The following is a 15,375-nucleotide window of genomic DNA, read 5'->3' as shown; positions in this document are numbered from 1 at the left end:
GCAAAATTTACTCTCTCTTTTTCCTACACACACACACACACACACACACACACACACACACACACACACACACACACACACACACACACACACACACAGTCGCTCCTCCCTTAAAGTGGGCAGTAACCAGCTCGTCATTCTGCTGCTGAACACTTTGTTGCTGCAGATACAGGACGTGTGCTTCTGGTTCTGAGGGCTTCTTTTTTTTTTTTTTCTCTCTCTCTCTCTCTCTCTCTCTCTCTCTCTCTCTGGTGTTTAGAAACAAATCCCATTTTCTGTCGGATTTTTCTCACGGCTCGCGCGCAGGTAAACCGGAGCAGGGGTGCGGAGACGCTCGGAGAGAAGAAGAAGAAGAAGAAGAAGAAGAGAGAGAGAAAGTTGCAAAAGAAAGCTGAAAAACTGGAGGAGGAAAAGGGCGTTTAGACTTCGAAGTAACCATGGAAGTTCCTGGTATGCAGGTGAGTGGAAAGGTGGACGCTCAGCAGCAAAGATTTCAGCCGGACTTGACTCTGTTTGGGCCTGAAGTTCACCTCCTCTACACCATTTATCAGCACTAGATTCTGTATCGTGGCACTAACAGGCCTTATCCTGCTGTTAGGAAACATTTAGTGTTGTTTATTTCACTCTAAACCTCAACAACGACACTTTCATTCCGCCGCCCTGCCTCGTTCTCCACACCCAACATGACCAAAAGTCATTATAATATTCATATAGCAGCTTGTGATATGTCTGTATCACTGTTAAGTTTCCATATGAACATAATAGTGAGTCTGTGGTGTTCTACAGTGACTTTATGGTGTGTTTTTTAAAGTCTATAATATTCATATTAGGACATTTGTGTGTCTGTATTCCTATAATATTCCTATAATATACCTAAAGTGACTTACAGTGTGTCTGTGGTACTCAATTGTGAGTTTTACAGTGGCTTTATGGTATTTTTTTATCTCGTATGGCATCACTATAATATTCCTATTATATTCCTTTGTGTGTGTGTGTGTGTGTCAGTATAATATTCCAGTGTGTCTGTAGTTCTCAAAATTGAGTTTATAGTGATTTTATGGTATTTTTTTTAATCTCTTATAGTATTAATATAATATTCCTATAAGGACATTTGGGTTTGTATCGGTATAATATTATTTACAGTGTGTCTGTGCTAGTCCATAATGAGTTTACAGTATATCTTATCTTCTTAACAGTGTTTCTTATCTCCTATATGGTATTCCCGTAATATTCATTTAGTAGGGCTGGGCGATATTAATATTACAGTTTACCGTCTTTTAACGTGATATCAAATATCTGGTCAGATTTCTCAAAATTTCCAAAAATCATATGAGAAAGTCATGAAGAATACAGTTTCGGTTTAATACTTCCAGTTACCATACAGCTCAACATGATGAACATCAACTGGATTATTTAGCACTTGTTATTTATCAGTATCGAAAAAAAAATCCAACTAATTATCAATTATCATTTTTTTTGTATTGTTGAGCCTTATATACCTTATAGTGACTTATAGTGTGTCTGTGGTACTCAGTAGTGAGTTTATATGTCTTATGATATTAATATAATGTTCCTATAAGGACATTGTGTGTCTGTATTCCTATAATATTCCTATAGTAAGGCAGGCGATAATTCAATGTTATCGTTTGGAATCATATGGTGATGATTTGGTGATTTTGGGATATCGTGACACACAGTTCTGTCTGAACTGATGACAACAAGCAAACTTTATTTAAAAAATAAGGTATGACACATTTTAAGGAATATTATTTGACAAATTTCAGTTTTGTTTGACACACCTAACATTACCATTCCCTTCAATGGGATGAACATTCATTTGATTCATCATTTCGTGATATACATATAGTGATATTGAAAAAAATCCTTATAATTATCGTGATTATTGATTTCAACCATATTGCCCAGCTCTATCCTATAGAGACTTACAGAGTGTCTGTGGTTGTCAATAGTGAGATGGTATTAATATAATATTCCTATAAGGACATGTGTGTGTCTGTATTCTTATAATATTCTTATAATATTCCTGTAGTGCCTTACAGTGTGTCTGTGGTACCAAATAGTGAGTTTACAGTGACATTATTTGACCTCCTATGGTATTACTAAAGGATTTTCTACAGTATAGCTTGTTTCACCTATAGTCTCTGCATGGTGTTTGTATCGTATCCCTCTAAAGTCCATTCCAGGATGAGTAAGCAGGTGTGTAAAGTGAGTCCAGGTGTGTTTAACCCTCCATTAGCGCTGGTTGGAGGCTGTCAGGTGTGTCTACCTGTGGGACTGCCAGTCAGCCTCCTCATGCTGCTGGGAGCCTGCTGGGAGCCTGCTCTGCCTGCTCTGTGTGTCCCAGGTGGGCGGTGCCAAGAGACCGGTTATCACAACACACACACACACACACACACACACACACACACACACACCTGACGCCTGACAGAGCCAAACGGCAGCTGCTGTATGGCAAAGGTTGAGTGTCAATTCATGAATGAGCTCATCGATTCCAATTCAGCCGAGGAACTGGAATTAGAATTTGAAAAAAACGGGAACAGGGAACAGAATTGGAATTTTAGTTAATTCAATGTGAAATTCCATCGTTTTTTTTTTTTTTTTTACCACATATCTGAAATTCCACATAGTGTTATATAACATCAATACGGAATATCATAACATGTTAAAGGAACCTTTCAGCTGGTTTTTGATGCAGAACATGTAATCATAATAATCCATACATTATGATTGAATGTTTTTGATTTGTTGAACTGTCTTTTATTTGATTCATAGTGTTTAATTTAGCGAGTCGAGACAAAATCTCTTAGAAGTGGAATTTCATGGATTTTAATGGGATTCGGTTCTGTCTCCTGTCGTTCCAATTTAGTTTCCATACAGCTGGGTGACTTTCACATTTCAGAGTCTACCTGCAGTCTCAGTTCAGTTCATGAATGGACCAAACTCTGCTGTATAAGAAGTGACACTGGGGGGGAAATGACGTTCCAGTGCTCATTTCCAGCGTCGGGCGTGTCGACAGCAGGGAGTGGCCTCTCCTGTCCATTGGCATTTTTACAGCTGCACCTTTTTCCAGTTCTCACAGTCAGGCAATCGCGACGTAATCACAGGCTGTCACACTGAAACTTGAAAGGGACTCCCGCTGTAGGTGTAGGTGTGTGTGTGTGTGTGTGTTTGTACATCAGGGTGAGAAATGCAGCCAGCAGCCAACTGCTTGTAAGTTTTGGCTGTGGTGTGTAAGTCAGAGGGCGATCACACCTGCGGTTTGTTTTCTTTGGTCCGAACCATAGTGGAAAAGTTGACTTTGTTTTTTTTTAGATTCACGCTGTCTGGTTACAAGTGAACCACAGCTTGTAAACAAAAGTCACATGACTCACAAGCAGCTCCTTCATTGGACAGAGCTTCGGTGACCTGTCATCCTGCAGGTTAGAGATTTTGGCAAAACAAATCTGCTTCCAGTCTCTGTAACTTTGCTCTCTTCTTCTGTGGTGTTCATACCAGCTAAGAACACATGAAGAAGTAGCTGAATATGAGCATCAGTCCAGATTTCATGTTGTTCTGCTAGGCTTTCCTTCTGGCTATAAGATGTCAACATCCGTCTCCTTCTACCCATAATCCCTTGTGTTTTGGGGTGGTTTCCTGTAGTTGGTTGGATTGCGTTCTCTCTCTTAACGAACCGCACCACAGTTCTCTTGCTGGAGGACTGAGACTCTCGGTTATTTGGTCCCACCAGAGTTCAAACGGCGTCGTTCTCACCTGGACAAACGAACCAAACTGAAGAAGGAAACGCTGCAGAGTTCAAACAAACCGCTCCAAACCTGCTTGCTGTGAACACATCCTCAATTTACTCTACCAGCCGCTTTGGCAGCTAACCAACTCCTCATTTGGAGCTGCTATCCTGAGCTAAAAATCTAGTTGGCTGGTAGAAAAGGGGAATTGGTGTGTGAATTACCCGCTACTGTACACACACCTGTATGTGTACCAGCCACTCTGACAGGTGACCATCCAAAACCAAGGTGACTGGTAAAGTACTGGTTAACTTCAGAATCCACCAGTACACTGACTAAAATAGTTATTTTCCTTGTAGAAAGCCGAGATACTCGCTTTAAGATTGAAAACCTCCAGTGAGAAGAAAGTAAACTCTTGAGCTGCGTGCACAATGTCCCAGGAAATTGAAAAAGCCTTTATTGTCATGGCTTGGAGCCAACGTGTTTCGAACCATAAGGTCTTCATCAGGGCAAAAAGATTTATGTTTAATTTCCTTCCTTTGGGTCAGCTATTTCAGGAAGTAAACAACTGAATCAGCTGACATGTGATCAGCTCTAGTATTGGTTGTGTTCATTTCTGTTTTGTAGCTTTGATGTTGGAATGAAAACAGTCGGGCTGATCCCAGTACAGGGAATCCTGCTGCCATGGTTACAGAATGTCCACACTGTTGTCGGGGAAACCGATTCTTTCATTGTTAAGTCATCAAACATATCAATTGATAACTCTTTTATTTGCCAATGATAGTGATGTCACAGTTATAGTGATCATATTCAGTGTTTAGACCTTTTTATTGATAGAGGTGCATTGTTGAGATGCGCACACACACACACACACACACACACACACACACACACACACACACACACACACAGGCCTGGTCAAATCCAACAACGTTCAAAAGTCTTCTTAATACAATTGGAGAAAGAGTAAACAGACACAGTGAAGTGATACAGCAGGCAATTCTTTAGGCAACTCTCACAGCAACAAAGTGAGACGGCGTCATTCAAATGTCTTAAACGTCACTGAGACAAATCTATTCAAATGTTTCTTGGCAACAAGATAATCCTGAGTCATTAAAGCAACAAGGCTGAGGCAACTCTTTGTGTGGTGTTGCCCAAAAAAGGTTGCCTTGAGTACCATTGCCATCAGAGCCTTTTACTTAACCAACTAATTGAAAATTTCATTAGATGGATTCTGAAATGAACAGATGCAATGATACAGAATGAAAGACTTGGTCATTTTCATCGTTTTGTTGTTCTTAGTAATGCTAATGCTTTTATTGTGGTTCTGTGTAGCTCAACGGCACAAAACACTGTCAGGGTTACTGGTTCAGTTCCACTGAGGTCACCCATACAAAGATGTTGCCATTCATGGTACTGTAAGGCACTTTGGATAAAAGCATGCACCAAATAGCTTGTGTTATGTTATTGTTGTTATCATGGTGCTATCTGTTGCACCTGTCAGACTAAAAAGTTGTACAGTTTTTGGGATACTGACTTGGTTGGTCAACTTTATTGATGAGAACATAGACACCAAAATCACCCTGGTAGATCTTTGGCTCCAATGCTCCATGCTAACACCTTAGCATACACTGTGTTGAGTGATAGGAGGCTCCATGCTAACACTTTAGCATACACTGTGTTGAGTGATAGGAGGCTCCATGCTAACACTTTAGCATAGGCTACACTATGTTGAGTGATAGGAGGCTCCATGCTAACACTTTAGCATACACTGTGTTGAACGATAGGAGGCTCCATGCTAACACTTTAGCATACACTGTGTTGAGCGATAGGAGGCTCCATGCTAACACTTTAGCATACACTGTGTTGAGCGATAGGAGGCTCCATGCTAACACTTTAGCATAGGCTACACTATGTTGAGTGATAGGAGGCTCCATGCTAACGCTTTAGCATACACTGTGTTGAACGATAGGAGGCTCCATGCTAACACTTTAGCATACACTGTGTTGAGCGATAGGAGGCTCCATGCTAACACTTTAGCATACACTGTGTTGAGCGATAGGAGGCTCCATGCTAACACTTTAGCATAAACTGTTGAGTTATAGTAGGCTCCATGCTAACACTTTAGCATAGGCTACACTATGTTGAGTGATAGTAGGCTCCATGCTAACACTTTAGCATAGGCTACCCTATGTTGAGTTATAGTAGGCTCCATGCTAACACTTTAGCATAGGCTACACTATGTTGAGTGATAGTAGGCTCCATGCTAACACTTTAGCATAGGCTACCCTATGTTGAGTTATAGTAGGCTCCATGCTAACACTTTAGCATACACTATGTTGAGTGATAGTAGGCTCCATGCTAACACTTTAGCATACACTGTGTTGAGTGATCTTGAAAGTGAGAAAGTGACTTGTAGCAGCTCTAAAGGTAAATAGTAAGGAATCTAAAATGATTTGCAGCCATGTGATTAAAAAGCCATGTGAAACATCAGAACCTACTTTCCCTGTTTCTAAGAAAGCCAACCATTTTTGAAACCAGTGTACAATGTGTTTAGAAAGGGTTTTAATGAGGTTAGGAAAGTTACCCGGCACGCAAGAGAAGACGTCACGTTTGGGTTTGGGTTAAAAAATGGGAAAAGTTAAAGAGTGGTAAGATTTTCACATGATAGCGTCCTACAAAGGTCATTGTTGGGAATGCTGTGTTTGTACTTCGTCCTCCAGCAGCTGTAACCTTTGACCTCTAACACACACACACACACACACACACACACACACACACAGCTTTCTTGTCACGATATTTGGACACCACTTGTTAGTAAAAACATAGATCCCTCTTTTTCTCTCTCTCTTTCTCTCACTCTCTCACACACACACACACACACAAAAAAAGTTTCCATAGACTTATCCAAGTTTTCCTAGGCAGCAGAATGTTTGCATGTTTGACAGACCAGGCAGAGTTCAACGACCTCTCTCTCTCTCTCTCTCTCTCTCTCTCTCTCTCTCTCTCTCTCTCTCTCTCTCTCTCTCTCTCTCTCTCTCTCCCTCCATATAGCTTTGAGCCATATCTTATCACCCATATAGCCTTATCACCATTTAACCTACAGCTGCAGAAATCGGTGTGTGTTCTCTCACCATTGTTAGTTCAAAAGACGCTCAGCTCTGTTTTATTATATTTTGTCATGAAGCTGTTCTGAGCATCTGTATTATATGAATCTTTTGTCGATCTCTCTCTCTCCCTCTCTCTCTCTCTCTCTCTCTCTCTCAATTCAGTTCACTTCAAAGACCCTTTGTTGGTATTGCTGTCAAAAATAACAATATTGCGATCATGGTTCCTGTTGGGAAATGGAACTGGAGGTTTTCTAGAAGCCGTACTCCATGTGCTAGTGTTGCGCATAATATTTACAATTGTCACCTTGCCTAAAATTCACCCCCATGAACGTAAATTGTTGTAAAAACTAGTCTATTTACACACAGATTGAGTTTGCCGTAGATTTCGCCAGAAACTCCTGTGGTCTGTTGATCTGTTTCACTGCTACAATGAGAGAACAGTCAATCTGCAAGTTCCTTGTTTTTTGTTATTCATTTACTTTTTATTTTCATTTTTGGTGACATGTTTAGTGCATGTTGTAGCTGTCAGTATTCTCCAGAATTGTCTCAGTATCAGGACGTCTGTCAAGTTTCTACAGCAAAACAGCTGGTTGTCTAAACTTACAACTTGTCTGTTTCTGACTGAACTGATCATTTAATCACTGATCCATCTGATTGATTTAGTGTTTAGATAATGTCAGCTTGTTAGCTAGCTAACCATAGTATCTGGTCAGCTAACATCACTGTCTTGTTGTTAACACATCTGATTAGCACACTAGCTAACGTAGCTAGTAGCAGCTAGCGTTAGCATGTTCACATTAACATCAGTGTGTTTGCTGGCTAGTTAGCTAGCTAACAGTTTGTTCAGGTTAACTGAGCTGACTCTTCTCAAGCTACAACTCAGAGTGTTTTGGAGTAGAGCCTAGGGCTAAAGACAAGACAGTTTTCACTTTTATATTTAACATTACTGGACTGACCAACACCCACAATAATAAGCTTTTTAACTAGCTCACTTTTTCAAGTCTTTGTTCTATATTTAGCTATCATTTGCACGTAGTTAATTCTCCAGTGTATTTCCATGTTTGCACCAGATGTGGTTGCTGGGAGATTTGCAACACAAATGAAAAACCTCTCTTTGAAAGTCGCCGACATTATTTAAACATTCGTTTGACATTGTGGCTTCAGCTAAACATTAACTTCAAACACCTTTTTAACCCAGGAAAGGTGTTTGTTTGCTTTTGTGTATCTGTAATTCTTCTTGAATCCATATGGAAATGCCCGCAACTGATAAGCTAAAATTAAATTTCCCAGACTGTCGGTAACAGTTTAAACATTAATTTGAACAGACTTGTAGTCAAACATTAACTTGAAATGAGTATCTTTTTTTTAATCTGTCAAAGATGGTGCTTTTATATTTCTGCTTCTGTTTGTCCCATTCATCAAGGATTTCTGTGTATAAATGCTATAAATTTGTCTCCATAAACACAATTCCCAGTATGGTCTGTAACGATTGTCTGAACCTTGAATATTTAACTTCCTTCCTTGTTTCCTCCATGGCTCTTTCAGCACGGTGACACAGGGGTCAAAGTGCAGTGCTGAATGTTTATATAAGCCCCTTGCATGTATAACCTGTTATTTTCTTTATCTTTCTTTCTGTCTGTGTTTTATCAGTTATCATACTGTGTGCAGACAAAGTCTATAGGCACACAAGTCATAAAGCACATAAGCAAATGCTAGTAGTATGTGTATTTTATTTGTGTATATTATATGAACAAATTAAGAGTATTTTACACTATTTTACGGTGAGAGCCAAGTCCAAGCTCTTCCCGTCCTCAGGGGAAACCCTACTGGCCGTTATCACATTATTACGTTATAATTGATATCTAAACAACCGGGTTCCACACTTCCTCATTGGTCGAAGGTGAATCAACGAGCACGTCATTATGATCGCCCTGGATGTCGCGCACACTTTTTCAAAACGTACAATAAAAAAAGATTAGATTAAGGGATATTTTTAGTTCTTTTACCGTCAATCTGCCCTGTTTATTGTCTCTGTCTTTATCTTGCACTAACTCTGACACACACACACACACACACACACTAACACACACATACACACCCTCCTTTGACTCTCTCCCATACTTTGTTCTCTCTCTTCTCTATACTTTCCTTCTCTCTCTCTCTCTCTCTCTCTCTCTCTCTCTCTCTCTCTCTCTCTCTCTCTCTCTCTCTCTCTCTCTCTCTCTCTCTCTCTCTCCCTCTCTCTCTCTCGCTACCAAGCTAAAAGTATCATTAGACAGTAACCACTGTGTTTGCTGACAGGGTGTGGCTGCACTGTGGGCACAGTGTGTGTGTGTGTGTGTGTGTGTTCCAACTGTTCCTTTTTTAAATTCAATGGTGAAATCAAACCAACGGCATGAGAATATCATATGCTTGTGTGGGTTTGTGTTTCCAAATTATACTTGATGTTACATAAAAAATGTGTTGTGTGTGTGTGTGTGTGTGTGTGTGTGTTGTTCTAACTTGCATAACGAGTGCTTGCTGAGGCAACGATGGCAGCGCTACAAACACTGTTTCCTCTTTATAGTTCAGAATGACAGGGAGTGGAGCTGCTCTGCTGCAATTAGAGACAAGAACTCTGTGTGTGTGTGTGTGTGTGTGTGTGTATGTGTGTGTGTGTGTATGTATGGTACTTCTTTCCCTGTGCTTATTCATAAAACTCAATGGTAATAGAACTCTATTGCAGTGCATGAAATCTGCATCTTAGAATTTGAGTTTATTTATAAATTTACTCCCCCCTTATTAAACTCAACATGTTAATTAAAGTGGTAATCCTCGAGTTCCTTGTATTTTTATTCAGTCTCCATCTTTGTCACTCAGCCTCACTGTGGTGTTTCTGCACTGCTCTTCCCACAGATCACCTGTCAATCAAACAGTGTGGGCGGAGCTTGGATTTTCTGTTGCTGCAGTTTGAGTTTCTCTTTTCTTTGTCTGTTCAGCCATGGTGGCTATCACTGCTCATGCTAACTACCCAGTTCTTCTTCTACTGTTTATTACAAACAAACCAGAAACATAAAACGCATCACTTCCTGTGCGGCAGGGGATTTTTTCCCTGGAAAGAGCAGGCAGCGATAGAGAGGAGCTAGAAGGAGTGCGCACGGTACTTTGCGGGTCAAGAAACGAGTAAAATATAAACTTTACTGTCATCCAGAACTTGCTTCTTATCCCGCAAAGTATCGTGCGCACTCCTTCTCTCTTGCAGGTCTTGGTATTTTGCTGAAGGACTTTTATTCTGAAGGGCTGCGTGAACTGTGTGTGCAGCAGCGTAGAAACGTCATCAGCGAGCTAGCATTAGCTTTTAGCTTCCAGCTCCTGAAAGCTGCGTTTTGGGAACTTTTTTTGGTATAATTCAACATGATAATAAAGACCAAGGAGGAAGGCTGACAGTTTGAGCCACGGAGCAGCTGTTCGGAAACCAAAATGAAGGGTTGGTAGGTCGTTTTGTGTAGAAGTTTTTGGGATGCTAGTAATAGCACGTACAAATTAACGGCCTCTAGCGTCATTGCGGCTAAGTACTGATATGACCGTACAAGCAGGAACCATAAAGATCCATCTGGCACGGAGCGTCGGTAAACAGATCGCAGTGACTATACAAACATTTGTTCACATAAGTTCAATTTCAATTCTACTATACTGCCACCGTTAGCATGATGTTATGGGACCGCCACCATACAGTCTTCTTATTCACAAACATGAATTACTGGGTCAGTCTAAACATGACGCAATATACTGTAAATGAGTAAAAACACAAAGAAGTGAAACTGACTCAGTAATTCACGGTTATGAATAACAAAACACTCTGTGGTGAAGATCTGAGCGTCACACTAACCTGCTGGTGATGAGGGTCAGAGGTTAGGAAATGAGTGTAAGTCAATGGAGAGCCCACAAATATGAGAACCAACGTGTGTGTGTGTGTGTGTGTGTGGTAGAGCAGCTGTGTGTGTTCAGTTCCTGTTATCTTTAACTGTCACGCTGGTTTCCTTCTGCGTTTTATGCCTTAGTGTGTGTGTGTGTGTGTGTGTGTGTGTGTGTGTGTGTGTGTGTGGTTCAGTGGTGACAACATGGCTGTCATGTTGCAAGGCCTTGGCAGTGAGGAAGTAAGTGTCAAAGTGTCTGGAAATGTAACATAAACAGTTGTCACTTCTCTATAATTTCTGGTTTTGCCCACGTATTATTATTGGTAGTAGTATTATTATTGTTATTATTTAACCACTTTTTCTTTGGAATGTGTTTCCCTTTGTTTTTATGCCTTTTTGTAAAGCACTTTATAAATTCTGCTTATAGATACATGCTACATAAATAACCTGGTGCAATATTCTCTCGATATACTGTATGTACCATAGACACACAAAGTCTGTTTCTATAGCGATTGAATGTCAGACTATGTTAGTTCCTATAATAATACTATCTTTCTAGCGATGGCATTGGCTCGCTAGAATGTAAACAACAATTTAAAAATGTCATTACAAAGTGACAATAATATAATTTGGATGGAGAGCTTGTGAAACTGTGATGGTCAAGCGTCTCACTAGTGATTACTACAGCAGAATAACATAGAGCTGATATCACCATTCATTTTTCTGCCCCACCATACGTATTGTCACATTTTTGTATTGCGATATATTGAATTTTGTTTGTCTCTGGTTTCGAGTGCTCTGCAGCCTGGTTTGTTAACTGTCTTCTCAGCCTATAAATGAATATACTGTAAATATACTGTAAATATACTGTATGGCCTGATGTGACCTGTTATCGAGTCAGGAGTTCGGTTTCCTGACTGAAGCCACAAACGGAAACGACAGAAAGTGACATGACACCACGCCTTGTCAGAGCCAGGCTGCTCGCATCACACATTATGTGTTTGTTTTATTACTGACAGTTTTTTTATTACATAGTTTCAGTGCAATCAGTCAGGCTCCAACAGAAACCTTGTGCATAGTGTATAAAATAAGAGACATATTTCCAAAAAATGTTTTGAATTGTTTGTATATGCTACTTATACTTATATACTACTTGTTTGTGTATATATATATATATATATATATAATTTTTATTTTTTATTTTTTTTATATACTTTAAATACTACTTATACACTACTCTTTTTTTTATTATAAATACTAATTCTAAAAGAGACACATTTCCTAAATTTCTTTATATACTACTTTATATACAAAAAAATATATTCTTCTTGTTGTGTTATGTTTAATGTTTATGTCACTGAAGGAAGTCAAATTCCTTGTATGTGCAAATTTACTTTGCTAATAAAACACTTTTTGATAAAGTTAATTATTATTTACTAATTTTGGCTCCTCTCTCCTCTCCAGAGTTCTCATGTTGATCCAGAGGAGTTGTTCACCAAGTTGGATCGGATTGGGAAGGGATCCTTTGGAGAGGTGTGTGTGTGTGTGTGTGTGTGTGTGTGTGTGTATGTGTGTGTTGTAATGTTCTTGTATGTTTTTAACTTTTCATATTTCATTTTTTGTGATCATATCTGGTTGATTGACAGTGTAAACTTTCGAAATATTGCTTAAGAGTGTCATGTATGAAAGACAAATTCACATTTCCATTGAAGTTTGTGTAACCGACTCTTGATTTGCTTCCTCGTTTCTTCTCTTCTCTTTTCTCTTCTATTTTCTTCCCTTCTCTTGTCTTTTCTCATCTCCCCCCCCCCCCCCCTCCCCCCTCCAGGTCTTTAAAGGTATTGATAATCGGACTCAGAGTGTTGTTGCCATCAAGACCATCGACCTGGAGGAGGCTGAGGACGAGATCGAGGACATCCAGCAGGAGATCACAGTGCTGAGTCAGTGTGACAGTCCCTACATCACCAAGTACTACGGCTCCTATCTGAAGGTGAATGTGTGTGTGTGTGTGAGTGAGTGTGAGAGAGAGAGAGAGAGAGAGAGAGAGAGAGAGAGAGAGAATTTGCTTTTACTATTCTAAGGGGTACAAATGTCCCCACAAGAACAGAACACCTGACAAAGTGGTGACTTGTGAGGACGGTTCACTAAACCTTATTAAGGAAAGTTGTATCCATGTTTCCATTTATTAAAGGAGCTACATGTATCATTTTAACATCAATAAGTCATTACCATGGTAATTTAGAGACACTAGTGTAATTACCGTAAACAAACCAGAGCATCAGTGGTCAGCCTGTCAGCCTCTATCAGCCTCTACTCTGCATCCTCCATAGTTTCTCCACCTGGTGGATCTGGAGGGAAATCTGCTGGATCGCTTTACAGCACAAAACAGGAAGAGGTTCTTCTTCTGTTCTTCCAGAGCAAACGGAGCTAAAGCTGAAAGAGTTTCTGGCGGCAGATGGTGGAAGGAGGGAAAGGAAGATGGAGAAATCACTTCCAACATGTTGATCCTCTTCAGGGAGGGGGAGGGGGGGCAGGAAGCAACGGGGCTGATGGGAAATGTAGTCTTAATGTGGAGAAACGCTAGAACTAACAATACTACTGCTGTGAGATAGAGGAGAACAATCGTCTTGGCCATGGTTTCATTAGTTTATGGCACTGGAACACTAATTCTCTCTCTCTCTCTCTCTCTCTCTCTCTCTCTCTCTCTCTCTCTCTCTCTCTCCCTCTCTCTCTCTCTCAGGGCAGTAAACTATGGATCATCATGGAGTATCTTGGTGGAGGTTCAGCGCTGGACTTGGTGAGTGTTACAGCAGTGATTCAATAGGATTTATTTATCTAACTGAACTGAACTAACTTTATCAAGTCCGAGTCATAAATGCGGAGCTTGTACTAAGATAACAGAAGATCAACTGTATTGATCCCTGAGGGGGAAACTGGGGGGTGTATAGAGATGCAGGTTGGTGGGGAAAAAAGAATAAAAAGGTAATAAAGGATATGAATAAATTGTAATAACGAGTATAAATAAAAATATAGTCAAATATTTAATTAAAGATGGTGTGTCTTTATGATCCATAGAGTTTCTGCTTTCCAAAAAGTACCTCTTGCTGTAATGATTATTGACAGATTTACAGAAGTTTGCAGTGTACAAATTTACACATTTACAGTCTACAGCAAAGAGCGTATATACCAGATGTACGAATGTGCATCAGTGGCTATCTACATCATCAATACTGTAATATCAATTTGTTAACAAGTCAATCCTGTAAAGAATCTTATTTTTGTTTTGTTTTGACATATCCCAGAAAGCATTTCACGGACCGCTGTGTGCAGAAAGTTCAACGCCAACCCAAACAAATGCAACATTTTCTGAATTAGAGCTGCAACGATTAATCGATTAATCGATTAGTTGTCAACTATTAAATTAATCGCCAACTATTTTGATAATCGATTAATCGGTTTGAGTAATTTTTTAAGAAAAATAAGTCAAAATTCTCTGATTCCAGCTTCTTAAATGTGAATATTTTCTGGTTTCTTTACTCCTCTGTGACAGTAAAGTGAATATCTTTGGGTTGTGGACAAAACAAGACATTTGAGGACGTCATCTTGGGCTTTGGGAAACACTGATCGACATTTTTCACCATTTTCTGACATTTTATAGACCAAACAACTAATCGATTAATCGAGAAAATAATTGACAGATTAATCGACAATGAAAATAATCGTTAGTTGCAGCCCTATTCTGAATATAATACTACAGCGCAGTAAAACCTCGTCTTAAAACAGCTTTGGAAACTGTTTTGAACTGATATCATAAAAATATTTAGGTCTCGATTTCACAAAACGATGCAGGCAGCAGCTGCGGGCGATTTAACAGACGTCGCCTGAACTCGTTTTTTGGCGCTACAGTAAAATTTACGTGGGATTTAAACGTCGGCGCATCAGCTTCTGTTCAGCAACGAAATGTTTGCTGGGATGCTTGACCACATCTGCTGTGTTGAGTCTTGTCCTGAACGCATCAAAACAGAACAGGGTGTGTTGTGTGTTTGGGCTCCGACACGCTCCCTTCAGCATGTTGATGTGTGTTTTATATGTGTGTGTCGTCACTTGGTGTGTGTGTGTGTGTGTGTGTGTGTGTGTGTGTGCAGCTGCGGGCAGGTCCGTTTGACGAGTCTCAGATCGCCACCATGCTGAAGGAGATCCTGAAGGGACTGGACTACCTGCACTCTGAGAAGAAAATCCACAGAGACATCAAAGGTATGGATAGGACTAAACTGTACTAATGTGTCTCAATAAACACTGCTGCTTACTATCCTGCCACTATATATCAGCTGGTTAGATAATAAAATAAAAAAACTTCCTGCACTCCTGAAAAGATCGGATATGGATAGGACTAAGCTGCTTTAGTCTACCTGAGATCAGTCTATCCTGTTGCTATATGAATCAGTTGTTTTAACAGAGCAGATTAGACTCTGTGCTCCAATGTAAGATCCACATATATCAAAGATCTAGATGGGGCGAAGCTGCTTTGGTCAACCTGAATGCAGTCTATCATACCGCTATATGAATCAGTTGTTTTAACAGTGTTGATGACAATACTGTATTATGCACTATTCAAAAATTCAAAAG

The 15,375-nt window shown here is 39.9% G+C and overlaps 1 protein-coding gene across 1 annotated transcript in view; it reads left to right on the top strand.

Annotated features, from left to right (window-relative positions):
- Positions 1-248: 248 nt before the first annotated feature.
- The window catches only part of stk26 (serine/threonine protein kinase 26), a 24,158-nt gene continuing 9,031 nt past the window's right edge, over positions 249-15,375 (top strand). Inside the window, 5 exon segments of the mRNA XM_071913175.2 lie at positions 249-458; positions 12,214-12,282; positions 12,578-12,739; positions 13,490-13,546; positions 14,895-15,003. Of these exon segments, the coding sequence (XP_071769276.1) occupies positions 438-458; positions 12,214-12,282; positions 12,578-12,739; positions 13,490-13,546; positions 14,895-15,003 (418 nt within the window). The 5' untranslated portion in view covers positions 249-437.

This window comes from Centroberyx gerrardi, chromosome 23 (genome assembly GCF_048128805.1).
Source record: "Centroberyx gerrardi isolate f3 chromosome 23, fCenGer3.hap1.cur.20231027, whole genome shotgun sequence".
Taxonomy (NCBI): Eukaryota; Metazoa; Chordata; class Actinopteri; order Beryciformes; family Berycidae; genus Centroberyx; species Centroberyx gerrardi.
The sequence above is the reverse complement of the archived record's forward strand: the minus strand, read 5'-3'. Positions and strand labels throughout refer to the sequence as shown.